This window comes from Talpa occidentalis, unplaced genomic scaffold (assembly GCF_014898055.3).
Source record: "Talpa occidentalis isolate TD23 unplaced genomic scaffold, MPIMG_talOcc4v2.1 talOcc4.5, whole genome shotgun sequence".
Classification (NCBI taxonomy): domain Eukaryota; kingdom Metazoa; phylum Chordata; class Mammalia; order Eulipotyphla; family Talpidae; genus Talpa; species Talpa occidentalis.
The window spans coordinates 69,479,782-69,496,043 of NW_023604861.1; the positions used below are offsets into that span (position 1 = coordinate 69,479,782).

General features: G+C 38.7%; 1 protein-coding gene across 1 annotated transcript in view; it reads right to left on the reverse strand.

The window, feature by feature from the left end:
* The window catches only part of CCDC88A (coiled-coil domain containing 88A), a 154,918-nt gene that overhangs the window by 51,006 nt on the left and 87,650 nt on the right, over positions 1–16,262 (reverse strand). The window contains exons 16-17 of the mRNA XM_054687742.1: positions 7,968–8,095; positions 6,631–6,769 (exon numbers count right to left, since the gene is read on the reverse strand). Of these exons, the coding sequence (XP_054543717.1) occupies positions 6,631–6,769; positions 7,968–8,095 (267 nt within the window). The remainder of the gene's footprint in view (positions 1–6,630; positions 6,770–7,967; positions 8,096–16,262) is intronic.

Consider the following 16,262-nt stretch of genomic DNA (forward strand, 5'->3'; position numbering starts at 1 on the left):
TTGTATGTTATCGTGTATGTGTGTATGGTTATTTCCTGAGTATATTTCTAAGCCTCAGCCATGCTGTTGAGTGCATTAATTTTGTTATTTACAGTGCTTAATAATTTTCTATTATATAGATATACCAAAAACTGCATATTTAATTACCAAGTGGTGCTCACTAGGTTGTTTCCAGGTTTTATTATTAGTATGAAAAAAGTAATTGCAAGAATTACTCTATTTTTTTTGGGGGGGCCCTCCCCTGGTGGTGCAGCGGTTGAACGCTGGGCTGCGAGGCTGCCCGCAGCCTCTGCAGCGCCGGTTTGTTCCCTGGCCGCCGGCGAGGGTCCCACCAAAAAAAAAAAAAAATAAGAATTACTCTATTTTTGTTTTTTTCTTTTCCTTAACAGAAGTAGAATGGTCATGTCAAAGGCTAGGTGTATGTTTAACACTATGAGAAACTACCACACTGTTTTCTAAATTAGTTATAACAGCTTATATATCCTCTGCAAGAGAAGTATAATAGTTCTAGCTGCTACAAATTTTCAACAGCATCTGATCAGTATCTTCACAGTCATATTAGCATCAGCTTGTTTTATATACAGAAGTGTGTGTGTATTTAAAACTTGTTGGAATTTTGATTAGGATTAGGTACAATTTGTAGGTCAATTGGGAAGATCTGCATCTTAACATTGAGCATCTAAACATTAAAATGGTATTTCGCTCCATTTACTACAACATTCTTACATGTTTCTAGTACAGAATTCTTGCATATTTCCTTAAATTCATACCTAAGTATTTCATGTTATTTTGTTATTTTTTTTTTATTTTAAACATTTATTTTCCAACTGTACAGAAATAGGTATTTATAGAAATTTATAGAAATAAGGTATTCCAACTGTAGAGAAATAGATATTCAATCTTTAATCCTATTAGATTTAAGTTCACTTTAGCTTTAGAAATTTTTCTATGAATTCCACTGCATTTTCTATTAATATAATTATATCATAGATGAATAAGAGATCCTACTTTTTTTCAAATCAGTATGCATTTTTTTCTTTTGGTTACACTGGTTAGAACCACCAACCCAATGAGAATAACATTTCTGCTTTGTTCCTTCAAAGGGTAGAAGTGATCAGCCTTTCACCATTAAGGATGATTTTTGCTGTACACTGTCCACAAAAGCTCTTTATCTGGTCAATAAAGTTCCTTAATATATCCAGTTAGCTGATTTTTAATTTTGAATGTGGTGAGTATTGTATAGCAATTGACATATTTATATTTTCTTCTTTATTCTTTCAATCTTTTAATGTGTTTGACTACATTAATAAATTTTCAAATGTATAACCCATCTTGCATTTCTGAGAAAAATAACCAGCCTGATCATGAAGTATTATCCCTTTTATATATTGCTGAATTTTATGTGTTAATATTTTGTTAGTGATTTAAGCCAATGTTTATTGGAATTTTAGTCTGTAATTTTTTAAATGTCTTTGGGTTTGGGCTTACACAATAAAATTAATTTGGAAAGTGAAAAATGATTTTCTGTTTTCTAAAAAGTTTGTGTCAAACTAACTCTTACACTCTGAAAAAATATCGTGATTACTAGAGAAGGGAAAGGATGGAGACTCAGTGGGTAGAGGGCATCAATATGGTAGTGTTATGTCACTAGGACTTTGGTGGTGAGGACATAAAACACAGACATATCTAGGTATTCAGCCATACTACCAAAATATATGGTTCTGTAAATGAATAGTAAATCAATAATTACATTCAACTAAAATATTTTTAAAAAACCACTTTATATGGAAAAAATAAAGGAGCTGTGTCAAATTAAATACTTTTGTTTTAAGTATATTACAGAATTTACCATGAAGTCACAAGGGTCTCGAATTTTCTTGTAAGGAGGACTTAACTATGAATTCAATTTCTTTAAAATATATAAAGTTACTCAGATTTCTGTTTCTTCTTGTGTCAATTTTAGTAATTTGTTTCAGTTGTGGAACTTACCCATTTCATATAAATCATTTTTTTGGCATAACAAAATACATACTTCCTTATTATTATTTTAAATGTCTTGAGGGATGTATCCTCACACTCATCCCTGGTATTAATAATTTGAGTTTTATCTTTTTTTTTTTAATGCAACCCGTCTAGATATATGGATTTTATCAATTTTTTCCAAATTTTATCATTTTTTTCATTTTACTTAATTTATCTATTGATTTTTGTGATTTTATTAATTTCCTGGTAAGCATTTGAAAAGCAAATGTTTTCCTGTTGTTGGCTGGTGGTGTTATCAAAACTGTATCTTTAGTGTTGCTTTCTTACTTGCTTTACTAATTAAGAAATTGGTATTTCTTAATTGTAAGTTTATCTATTGCTTCATGCAATTCTATCAATTTCTGTGGCATGTATTTTGAAGCTCTGTTATTAAGTGAACAAAAATTCAGTACTGCTACTTGTTTCTACTTGAATGATCCCTTTATCATTGTAAAATGAACTTCTTAGCCCTGGTAATAATCATTGCTCTAAAATCAACTTTGTGGATATTAATACAGCCAATCCAGCATTATTTTGATTAGCATCAGAATGGTGTCATTTTTCATTGAATTTTCTTAGAGGTAGCATATATTCGGACCGTGACTTTTTATCTAAATCTGTATTAATCTCTGCCTTATAACTGGGGTGTTTAAACATTTTATATTTTATGTGATTATTCATATGATTTGCTTTAAAGCTGTCATCCTGGGCCTCCCTAGTGGCTCAAGGGGTTAAGTCTCAGCACTATGAAGATATTGGCAGCCACCGCAGTACAATTTCAATCCCCAGGCAGGGAGCTAACTCACATGGCACAGCAGACTTCTGCTGTCTCGCCCACTGCTCCCCTCAGCAGTGTATTTCAGTAGATCCTCCTGTTCTGCTCCCCACTCTGTCTCTCGTGAATCCTCTCACCCCCCATACCTCTGGTCTACACCCCAGCTCTTGTATGCATAAATAAATAAAATAAATCTTTTAAAAAAACAAACTGCCATCTATTTATCTTTTTTTTTTTTAAGATTTATTTATTTATACAAGCACTGGGGTACAGGCCAGAGGCGCGGGAGGGTGAGAGGGTGAGAGAATTCACCAGAGACAGAGTGGGGAGCCAAACAGGCAGAATGACCGAAAGCACTGCTGAGGGTAGCAGCAGGCAAGACAGGAGAGGTCTGCCACACCATGTGGGAATATCCCTGGCTGGCTGCAAATTGAACTGGCATTGCAGAGGCTGCGGACAGCTTCACAGCTCTACACTCAACCCACTGTACCACCGGGGAGGCCCCTATTTGTCTTTTATTTGTCCAGTCTATCAATTTATACTTCATTCCCACCACCACTTTTCTATCTCTTTTGGATTTATTTTTTATGATTATATTTGTCTCCCTTGCAGGCATATTAGCTATATCTCATTGTCATGCTATTTCAGTGATTACTTTAGAACTTAACACTATTCATATTAGCTTCTACTACCTATATTTTCAAGTGACATGCCTCTTCAGATATAATGTTTAACATTAACAGTGTAATTCCAGTTGAATACATGTATATGGCAAGAAACTAGCCCAACAGCATTATGTCAAAATGGCTGTAAGTGGAAGACAGTAACAAAATTTTAAATCTTACATTTTAGACTTGAAGCACACATTATATATCAACCCATATCCAAATCTACATGATTTTCTATTTATTTTTATTATTTTTTTTTAATAGAGGCATGTTTTTATTTATTTATTTGTTTGTTTGTTTGTTTTTTTGTTTATACATGCACTGGGTACAGTCAGAAGCACGGGAGGGTGAGAGAATTCACCAGAGCCAGAGCGGGGAGCAGAGCAGGCAGAAGGACCGAAGTACACTGCTGAGAGGAGCAGCGGGCGGCAGGAGAAGTCTGCGCGCCATGTGGGACCCTCCTCTGGTGGCCGGGGAGCAGCCGGGGATCGAACCGGCGCCGCAGAGGCCGCGGGCAGCTTCGCAACCCAGCGCTCAACCGCTGCGCCACTGGGGAGGCCCATGATTTTCTATTTATCTTCATGAAATTGAATTTATTTGCAACCTACTAATACTGCTTAATATGACAAAAAAATTTCAGGAGATACATCAAGTCTGTTTTTTGGATTATTTATTTATATTAACTAAGCAAAGCTCTCGAATTTTCTTTTTTCATAATATATATTTCATGGTAATGTTGACCCTTTCTATATAAGAAACTCATTTTAAGGAGTTGTTTCTCTCTAAACCTGATAAAAATAGAATGTTTTATTTACTAGGCAAGATTACTCAAAGGAAAGATGACTCCTGATAGGTACATTTTATTTGGCATGAGAAAACTATAAATACCTAACAGGAAGTCATTATCTTTGAATTTCTCTGAGCACAGCGACTCTAAAAATTGGTATTATCGGGCCTCCCCGGTGGCGCAGCGGTTGAGCGCTGGGTTGTGAAGCTGCCCAGCTTCTGGCCTCTGCGGAGCCGGTTCGATCCCCGGCTGCTCCCCGGCCACCGGAGGAGGGTCCCACATGGCGCACAGACCTCTCCTGCCGCCCACTGCTCCCCTCAGCAGTGTACTTCGGTCCTTCTGCCTGCTCTGCTCCCCGCTCTGGCTCTGGTGAATTCTCTCACCCTCCCGCGCTTCTGACTGTACCCAGTGCATGTATAAACAAAACAAACAAATAAAATAAATAAATAAAACATGCCTCTATTTAAAAAAAAATTGGTATTATCAACTGCAGAAATATTAAATCTATGCCTCTGGAATTTAAGAGATCGTTACTGTTGTGGAGTCTGAAGTCTCAAAGTCAGGGTAGATCCTACAGAAATCCAATGTGAATATCACCTTTTTGTATCTAAACTATCATCCACTGGGAAAATGACTCTAAGGCAAGTATGTGAAGAGGAACACCTGACAGTACCCTGCAAGATACTTGTATTTTCTATACTGTTTTAAACTGAATGGTTTTTTTTTCCCCAAATATTTATTTATTTATGCATACAAGAACTGGGGTACAGGCCAGAGGTGCAGATGCTAAGAGGATTCACCAGAGACAGAGTGGGGAACAGAAAAGGCAGACTGACTGAAATACACTGTTGAGGGGAGCAGAGGGCCAGTTAGGAGAGGTCTGCTACGCCATGTGCGTTAGCTCCCTGGCAGGGGATCGAACTCATTCTGCAGTGGCTGCAGGCAGCTTCATATGTTGCATCTTAACCCCTTGTAGCCCTTAAACTGAATGGTTCTTAACGTAATCTTGTCAGTGTGAATGTTTTAATTGTCTGTAAGACCACTTCTGGTAGCCCTGCAAACTGACTGTACCATATATTATATCTACAAAATAAGGAAACTGCTTCAGTTTCAATTCACTCATGTAGAGAAAATAGACAGCTGCCTTGCTTACTTTGCTGAACAATAATACAACTATCACAAGAAAGCAAATCTAGAAAAGACTTCAAATTTTTGGGCCTCCCCTGGTGGTGCAGTGGTTGAGCACTGGGCTGCAAAGCTGCCCGCAGCCTCTGCAGTGCAGGTTCGATCCCCGGCCACCGGCAAGGGTCCCACATGGCGCAACAGACCTCTCCTGCTGCGCCCACTGCTCCCCTCAGCAGTGTATTTCGTCAGTCTGGCTGTTCTATTCCCCACTCTGGCTCTAGTGTATTCTCTTACCCTCCTGCACTTCTGACTGTACCCAGTGCTTGTATAAATAAATCTTAAAAAAAAAAAACTCTTTAAAAAAAAAGACTTCAAATTTATGAGATTAGGTGCTTTCTCAACACCATACATGCAATTTTCCTCAACTTGCTATCCTTACACCTACCTGAATTCTCAACTGAGAAAGTGTCAGTGTCACATTGAGAACTTTTCTCAATGAAGTAAGTCTACCTTTTTGCCACCTCACTCCCTTTTTTTTTTAAGATTTATGTATTGGGCCTCCCCCGTGGTGCAGCGGTTGAGCGCTGGCTTGCGAAGCTGCCCACAGCCTCTGCAGTGCTGGTTCGATCCCCGGCCGCCGGGCAAGGGTCCCATATGGCGCGCAGACCTCTCCTGCTGCCCGCTGCTCCCCTCAGCAGTGTATTTCGTCCGTCTGCCTGTTCTGCTCCCTGCTCTGGTGAATTCTCTCACCCTCCCGCACTTCTGACTGTACCCAGTGCTTGTATAAATAAATAAATCTTTAAAAAAAAATTTATGTATTTATACAAGAACTGGGGTACAGGCCAGAGGCACGGGAGAGTGAGAGAATTCATCAGAGACAGAGCAGGGAGCAGAAAAGGCACATGACCCAAAAAACTGCTGAGGGGAGCAGTGGGTGGGACAGGAGAGTCTGTCATGCCACATGGGTATCTCCCTGGCCAGCTGGGAATCGAACCTGTGCCGCAGAGGCTGCAGACAGCTTCACAGCACTGCGCTCAGCCTATTGTGCCACCAGGGAGGTCCCACCTCACTCCCTTAATTCTGATGTATCCCTAACAGCTTCAGAGACATACACACATAAAATAGTTTTGAGTAAATTACACCGTAATTTGTTATTATATTCTATATGACAAAGACCTGTTTGAGAATACTCTCATATTTAAGAAAAAGAAATAAAAAAATTAATAAAATAAAATTCTAAGGAAAGCACTTACTGTTTTAAGTTCTTGGCGCAACTGCTGATTATAATTTGTGGATTCTTCTAATCTAGCTTCTAAAGCAGCAATTTTTTCTTCTTTTATCTCAAGGGACTTCTTTAGAGTAGATTCTAATTTTGACTCCAAAAGTTTGTACCTAAGATCCAAGCATAAAAATAATATAGTTGATCACTGGAAACTAGAAAATTATTTTTAAAGATAACTTATGACTATAGATGATGATGCCATAAATAGGTTTTACAAAAATCTTTATTAAAGAGAGAAATAATGCTACTCTTAAGGCTCTACGCCCTCATTTAAATAATTACAGGTTATGAAGCAACAAAAATCACATAATAAACTGAGCCCTAGATTTTAGCCAAGTTTGTCAAAAGCAAAAAATAATGCTCAAAAAGGGCATCTGGGCCATAGAAGTCTTAAAATATTAGTTTTAGTTTTATAAGAACAGAATCTATAGAAAGACGGAGTACATGAGCTTATTAAATTGTCAGATTTTGGTTTATGATACAATATGTAGAGTAAGCAAGGATATAGAATAAATTTATACATTAAATTGATGGCAAGAATAAATACCTTAATTGATATCTTCAAAGAAGTTCAGAAGGAAAATGAAATCAACTGAAAAACTGGAAAGGTTAGACTAATGAAGAAATTAGGGACACATCTGAAATTAGAGGACCCCATCTGTCTGGAGATGCAGATATACACAAATTCCAAAACGGAGGGCAAGGAATGTTAAAGGAATTTGTGTTTATGAGCTTTTATTTTCTTTGTGGTATTAAGGCTAACTTACTGGCCTAGAAATAACTGTTTTAGTGGCTTAAATGACTTCCTGATCCCACAGACACAATCATAATTTTTAAGTGCTTCAATTCCATTTCCTGAAAGTTTTAGTTCAGTATATTCCCTTATTTCCATGTCTAATGCTTTCATTATGAAAACATGCATATCATGTCTTGCCGACACTATTCTAACAGCTTCCTAACTAGTCTCTGTGCCTCCAAGTTTGCCTCTTCTAATCTACCTTCAATGTCTGCTTATGAATTGTTCAGTATAACTTTGTGCTTTTATGGAATGCCTTTCTTCATTGTTTCTACCTTGCAAATTTTTCTCATGCTTCAAAGCTCAGCTGAAGCACTGTTATTTCATTGATGTTTAATGATCAGCAAATACGAACTCAATTAACGTTAACTAATTTTATGAATGAAGGTTTGGGAAAAGATGCCAAATAGCAGAAAGGGCCCATCCATTTAACAAGGTTAGTTAGGGCCGCTAGATGGTTTACTCTACTTTTTTGCTTGTATGCGTAATTGTGTAATAAATTTAATACTTACCTGTCATCAGTACTTTGCTCATCATGTAAGAGTCGCTCTTTATTTAATCCTATCTTCTCAAGCTCATGCGTTAATTTTTCTAGATCATTATTCATTTGTTGAGTCTTCAATTTTTCACTCACTAAATCCTTATTTTAAAAGGAATGCAAAACATACATTAAGTGACAAGAATATAAACACCTAAGAAATGCTGCCAAGGTTTATATCACCATCTAGGAATAATAATTTGAAGCAGAAAAGACAGAAATGTTGAACTTTCCCTGCATCATTAGAAAGTGGTTAAGCAACAAAGTTATAGCCTTCCTCAAACAAAATTGCTTTCCTGCCTTTTTTTTTTGCTAATATTTCTTAATTTTAATGTTAAAAATTAAAAGGAGAAACTTCACTTATGAATGCACAAATTTAGATCTGAAAACTGTAGGGAAAAACATATATCCACTAACTGTATAATAATGAGCTAGAACTTTGGTGCCTATCTCTTCCTGTGACTATATGTTGGATACACCTTTTTGCTGTTCCAAGTGTCCCTCCCAGCGGAAAAGCTCCCAGTGGAAAAGCTCTACAATATTGATCTTAAGAACTAGAAGACATTCTAGATGTTCAGGTACAAGGAACCTGTTGTTTATGTCTAAGACTGTAGAACAACAGGAAAAAAATTTGAACGGCTAATAATGGCTCCTCTCTCTATGCTTCTTTAGCAGAAATTCAGACTCCAAATATTACTTTCTGTCACAATACAAAGAAACCTTTACATTGAAAGTAAAGGATTACATATAGCATTATCACATAGTGTAGAGCAGCAAAAAAAAAAAAAGCCAGGCATGCCATCATTTTCTGAGATGTACCTATTGTCAATCTACTTTTATAAATTAAACCCTTCCCAACACAACTATTCAGCAACTCCAAGTTGTTCAGTATTGACCTTTAAGTTTGTCCTGAATTGCATCTGGTTTAGAAGTAAAAATGCACTGGATTTTTGGAGTCTGAAAGACCTAAATTTGACCAAAACTGTAACAAGATATCAACTAACACATATGAGAATGATCTATATTAAAAAAACTGGAAACTGTTGGTGAGGGAATGGTGAAGAAGGAACTCTCATTCACTGTTGGTGGGAATCTAAATTGGTACAACCCCTCTGGAGAACAATATGAAAATTCTATAAAAAACTAAAAACGGGAATACCTTAAAACACACAAATAGGTATTTATCTGAGTAATATGAAAGCACTCATCCAAAAAAATTTTATAGACCCCTATGTTCATAACAGGCTAAGACATGAAATAACCTATATGGTCATCAATAGATAATTGGGAAAGTGTATATATACTCAGTGGAACCCAATTCGGTTATTAAAACGGATGAAAATCTTCATGACTGGGCCTCCTGTGGTAGCACAGCAGTTGAGCACTGGGCTGCGAAGCTGCCCGCAGCCTCTGCAGTGCCAGTTCCATCCCCAGCCACCAGTGAGGGTCCCACACGGAGAGACAGACCTCTCCTGCCGTGCCCTCTGCTCCCCTCAGCAGTGTATTTCGTCCGTCTGCCTGTTCTGTTCCCCACTCTGACTCTGGTGAATTCTCTCACCCTCCCGCGCTTCTGATTGTACCCAGTGCTTGTATAAATAAATAAATCTTTAAAAAAAGAAAAAAAGAAAATCTTCATGACAACATGGAGAGAATTTGATGTGATGATGCAACTAAGCCAAAGAAGCCAAAGTGAAAGACAATTATCAAATTGTTTTACATTATATATAACAAAACAATAAATTAACAAATCACATCAAAAACAACTCTTTGGGTGGGGAAGTGGGTGAAAGGGAATGGTAGAGAGCTGACCTGGTAATGAGAATGACACTAGCACTATGGTGGCATATGAGATGAGGTTTATAACATACGTAGGTGTGTTACTCCCAAAATACATATAGTACATTAAAATTGTATGTACATCAACAAAATTTTATTTAAATTCACCAATCGATCTCTTCATTTATTGCCTATGTGATTATGCGTAACTTACTAAATGTCTCTAAAACTCAGAGTTGTCTAAACTAATGGAGATAGTACCTACACAGGATTGATCACAAAAATTATATAAATATACTTAAATACAACTGATAAAGTCCCTACACCAGGCATGTAGTTAGCATTAAATATTAGTTATCAGACATTCTATTAAGCATTCAATGTTTTGAACAAATTACTTAATGTTATTTTGAAATGAAAGCATAAAATTATAATGTAATAATGGACGCTATCAATACATGAAAACCTTATTACTACAGGAGGTAGATCAACATGGCGGCGAGGAAACGCTGTAAGATCTCCCGTTAAAAAAAAGTTAATATGACCATGGAATATTACTCAGCATTCAAAAAAGATAAACACATGCAATTTGCAGCAACATGGATGACGCTGGAAGGGATCATGCTCAGTGAAATAAGCCAAAAAGAAAAAGAAAAAATACCGGGTGGTCTCACTCATAGCAGGAATCTAGAAAACTTAAATAAGGGACCAGGAAAATGAATAACTATAAGAAAGTGAAAATCAAAATCAACAAAAACTATGAACCAGAGACACTTTTTGGGGGTGGGGGGCGGGAGGGGAGGGATTGGGGTCAGAATGGGGGGATTGCAATTGTATGGAGAATATAAAAATAAAATTTATTAATTAAAAAAAAAAAAAAAAGAAATTGTCAGTTGGCATGAGAAGTAGCACATCATCAAAAAATTGATATTTTTCTGGAAGCACTTATTTTGAAATCACCAACATCCTCCATTTGTATTTCCTACAGTGAAGACATTTTTTATATTTACTGTTTACTTCATTTCATAATAAAACTTATTACTATAAAAAAAAAAAAAGTTAATATGGAGGAAAAGCAGCAGGTCGCAGTGAGAACTGGGACACGGAAGATAAACGGGTGACTCCAGCAAACTACCCGAAGAAGAAAGTTGCCATAAAAGAGGACTAGAAGGGAGGAAAGCTCAGAACCCTGTTACCCTCCCCCACGCACAAAGTCGGCACTCTCCGACCAACAGAAAGGAGGAAAAAAAAAAAACACTAAAACAACCAACAAGAACTACGCATCAAGCGGGACTGTGAGTGGAAAGGAACTATTTCAGCCACTACACCAGTGAACTGGAGCTGTGGAGAACGCTGCAGAATTCACCACGGAGGTGAGCGAACGGCTCCAGGCGCCATTAGAGAAAAACAGACTCCCAGAGACCTACAAACAGCCCCAGGCCAGCCCGTAAGCTTGTGTGGAAAAGCAGCACGCTTGAAAAGGATACGTGGATTGCAGCTGCCCAGGTCCCCGCGCCTGTGACCAAAGCTTGTGGGAAAACACGCGGGGGCCCTCACTGAGGTGAATGTCCCTCAGTGAGTAATCAGAAACCAGGCACCCGGACAGGGGAGCTGGGTGCAAAAGGCGCCATTTCTGCGGACACTGACCTGGGCTACAGCCTGCGTCCTGGACCTGAGGGCTTTGGAACTGAGATCCAGGGCACGAAATTCGGGGCGTGGGATCCCCACAACGGTGGGGCACAAGGCAGACACAGCACCCCAAAGCCACTGAGGCTTTCCCCACCAGTCCCACTCTGTCCCCCGTCCCACCGGGTAAAAAAAAAAACAGCTCCCTAAGGGCACTAGGAGAGATCTCAGGCGCCACCTAGTGACCAGAAAAAAATCACCAACACCCCATAGAATAGGGACCTTTCTTCAGTAAAGACTGCTTGAAACCAGCAAAAGGCTCCCAGAGGAGCCAGAGGTAAGCTGGGAAGTTCGCCCAGGCCAGGCCTAGTTTGGCCAGCACTCTGAGCCCAGAGGAGGAGTGGGCACCCAGGGCCTGGGCAGACCAGGCACACAGAAGAGTGTGCCTATCTCTGAATCGCCATTTTAGAATAGGGACCTTTCTTCAGTAAAGACTGCTTGAAACCGGCAGAAGGTTCCCAGAGGAGTCAGAGGTGAGCTGGGAATTTTGACCAAGCCAGGCCCCTTCTGACCAGCAGTCCAAGCCCAGAGGGGGTGTGGGCACCAATGGACAGGGCAGATCCAGCTTGCTGGAGACTGTGCCTGTCTCCGAATCGCCATTTTAGAATAGGGACCTTTCTTCAATAAAGACTTTTTGAAACCAGCAGAAGGCTCCTGGAGGAGCCAGAGGTGAGCAGGGAAGTTCGACCAGGTCAGGCCCCTTCTGGCCAGCAGTCCCAACCCAGAGGGGGAGCAGGCACCCAACGCCCCAGCAGACGGGGCGTGCAGGGGAGTGCGTACCTGCATTGCCTTTTTAGAACAGGGACCTTTCTTCAATAAAGACTGCTTGAAACCAGCAGAAGTCTCCCTGAGGAGCTAGAGTGAGCTGGGAAGTTTGCCCACACCAGGCCCCTTCTGGACAGCAGTCCGAGCCTGGGCTTAACAGACATCTATAGAACACTATAGAACACTAAACCCCCCAAAAATCTGAGTACACTTTTTTTCTCAAGCACACACGGATCATTCTCCAGGATAGATCACATACTGGGACCCAAGACAAACATCAACAGATACACAAAGACTGAAATCATACCAACCATCTTTTCTGACCATGAAGACATCAAACTAGAAATAAACCATAAAAAGAAGGCAAGGGGGCCTCCCCGGTGGCGCAGCGGTTGAGCGCTGGGTTGCGAAGCTGCCCGCGGCCTCGGAGGCGCCGCTTCGATCCCCAGCTGCTCCCCGGCCACCGGAGGAGGGTCCCACATGGCGCGCAGACCTCTCCTGCCGCCCGCTGCTCCTCTCAGCAGTGTACTTCGGTCCTTCTGCCTGCTCTGCTCCAGGCTCTGGCTCTGGCTCTGGTGAATTCTCTCACCCTCCCGCACTTCTGACTGTACCCAGTGCATGTATAAACAAAAACAAACAAATAAATAAATAAAACATGCCTCTATAAAAAAAAAAAAAAAAAAAAAAAAGAAGGCAAGGAAATCTCCTACCTCATGGAGATTGAAAACCACACTACTGGAAGACCACTGGACTAATGAGGAAATTAAAGAAGAAATTAAAAAAATTCTTTGAATTGAATGACAAAGAGGACAACAATATCCTAAATGTATGGGATGCAGCAAAAGCAGTATAAGAGGAAAATACATAGCAATAGAGGCTCACATCAAGAAACAAGAAAGAACTCAAAGAAAACCTAATATCAAAGCTCAAAGATCTAGAAAAAGAACAACAAAAAAAACCCCAAAACCAGTAGAAGAAAAGAAATAACGAAAACCAAAGCAGAAATAAATGAAATTGAAACTGAAAAAAACAATCCAAACGATCAGTGAAACCAAGAGCTGGTTCTTCGAAAAAAATCAATAAAACAGACAAACCCCTAGCCAGGCTCACAAAGGAAAAAAGGGAGAAAGCACAAATAAACAGGATCATAAATGAAAGAGGAGAAATCACAATGGACACAGCAGAAATCAAAAGAATAATCAGAAACTACTATGAACAGTTATATGGAAACAAGTTCAACAATCTAGAGGAGATGGACAAATTCCTACAACTCTACAATCACCCAAAGCTAGATAAAGAAGAAATAGAACACCTAAACCGACCAATTACAAGCAGCGAAATTGAAATGGTAATCAAAAACCTCCCCAAAAACAAAAGCCAAGAACCTGATGGATTTACAAATGAATTCTACCAAACATTCAGAGACGAATTAGTGCCTATCCTTCACAAACTCTTCCAAAAAATTGAGAAGGAAGGGACAATACCAAACACGTTCTATGAAGCCAACATTACACTAATACCAAAACCGAATAAGGACAACACAAAAAAGGAAAACTACAGGCCAATCTCCCTAATGAACACTGATGCAAAAATCCTCAATAAAATTTTAGCTATCAGAATCCAACAATGTATCCATAAGATAATTCACCACGACCAAGTTGGATTCATTCCAGGGACACAAGGATGGTTTAACATCCGAAAATCAATCAATGTTATCCAACACATCAACAAAAAGAAATATAAAAACCATATGATAATATCAATAGGTGCTGAGAAAGGTTTCGACAAAGTGCAACACCCATTCATGATAAAAGCCCTTGAAATTCTTGGGATACAAGGAACATACCTCAACATCATAAAGGCCATCTATGACAAGCCAACAGCCAGTATCATTCTCAATGGTGAAAAGCTGAAAGCAATTCCATTAAGATCCGGAACAAGACAAGGATGTCCACTCTCACCACTGCTTTTCAATATAATACTGGCAGTCCTAGCCAGAGCAATAAGACAAGAAAAAGACATACAAGGAATCCAAATAGGAAAAGAAGAAGTCAAACTATCACTATTTGCAGATGATATGATAATATACATAGAGAACCCCAAAATCTCCACAGAAAAACTAATTCAACTCATCAATCAATTCAGTAAAGTGGCAGGATACAAAATCAACACGCAAAAGTCAGTAGCCTTCCTATACACAAACAATAAATCTGAAGAAGAAGAAATCAAAAAAAACCATCCCTTTTATTATCGAAACAAAAAAAAATCAAATATTTGGGAATAAATCTAACAAAAGAGGTAAAGGACCTATACAAAGAAAACTATAAAACACTGTTAAAAGAAATAGAAGAAGACACAAAGAAATGGAAAGACATCCCCTGCTCATGGATTGGAAGAATAAACATTAAAATGGCCATCCTACCAAAAGCAATATACAGATTCAATGCTATTCCAATCAAAATTTCAATGTCATTCTTCAAAGAAATAGAACAATTATTGATGAAATTCATATGGAATCACCAAAAACCCCGAATAGCCAAAGCTCTACTGAAAAAAAAAAAGAAGGAAATGGAGGCATCACACTCCCAGACTTCAAACTATACTACAAAGCCATAATCATCAAAACTGCATGGTATTGGAACAAGAACAGACATACAGACCAATGGAATCGAATAGAAAATCCAGAAATAAACCCACAGATTTATGGGCAACTAATCTTTGACAAAGGAGCAAAGACTATGCATTGGAGCAAAGAAAGTTTGTTCAATAAATGGTGCTGGGAAAACTGGGTCGCTACATGCAAAAGAATGAAGCTTGACCACTACCTCACACCATACACAAAAATCAACTCAAAATGGATTAAAGAACTAGACATAGGACCTGAAATCATAAAATACACAGAAGGAAATATAGGCGAAACACTACGGGATTTGCACATCAAAGACATCTTTACAGACACATCACCCAAAGCAGTGATAGTGAAGGCAAAGATAAACAGCTGGGACTACATCAAATTAAAGAGCTTCTGCACAGCAAAAGAGACAATAACAAAAACAAAGAGAAACCCCACCAACTGGGAGAACATTTTTGCACCCAACACTATGATAAAGGACTGATCACAAAAATCTGCAAAGAGCTGATGAGACTCAGCAACAACAAAGAAAATAATCCAGTCAAAAAATGGGCAGAAGAGCTAAAAAGAAACTTCTCTGAAGAGGAAATGCAAATGGCCAACAGACATATGAAAAAATGTTCAACATCACTTGTAATCAGGGAAATGCAAATCAAAACTACCATGAGATACCATCTTACACCAGTGAGAATGGCACATATTAAAAAAACTAGCAACAACAAATGTTGGCGAGGGTGTGGAGAAAAAGGAACTCTCCTGCACTGTTGGTGGGAGTGCAAATTGATCCAACCACTATGGAGAGCTGTGTGGAGATTTCTGGACCTACTAAACATAGAGCTTCCATATGATCCAGCAATTCCACTCCTAGGTATTTACCCAAAGGACACAGAAACATCAATTCCAAAGAACACCTGCACCCCTATGTTTATAGCACCACTGTTTACAATAGCTAAGCTTTGGAAACAGCCCAAATGCCCAAAAATAGATGACTGGATCAAGAAGATGTGGTACATATACACCATGGAATATTACTCAGCATTCAAAAAAGATAAACACATGCAATTTGCAGCAACATGGATGGCGTTGGAAGGGATCATGCTCAGCAAAATAAGCCAAAAAGAAAAAGAAAAATACCGGATGGTCTCACTCATAGCAGGAATCTAGAAAACTTAAATAAGGGACCAGGAAAATGAATATAAGAAAGTGAAAATCAAAATCAACAAAAAACTATGAACCAGAGACACTTTTTGGGGGATGGGGGGTGGGAGGGGAGGGATTGGGGTCAGAATGGGGTGTTTGCAATTGTATGGCGGAATATAAAAATAAAATTTATTATTTAAATTAAAAAAAATAAAATAAAAAGAAGAAATAAAATAGGCATTGTTTAGAAATGATAGGATTACCTGCCAA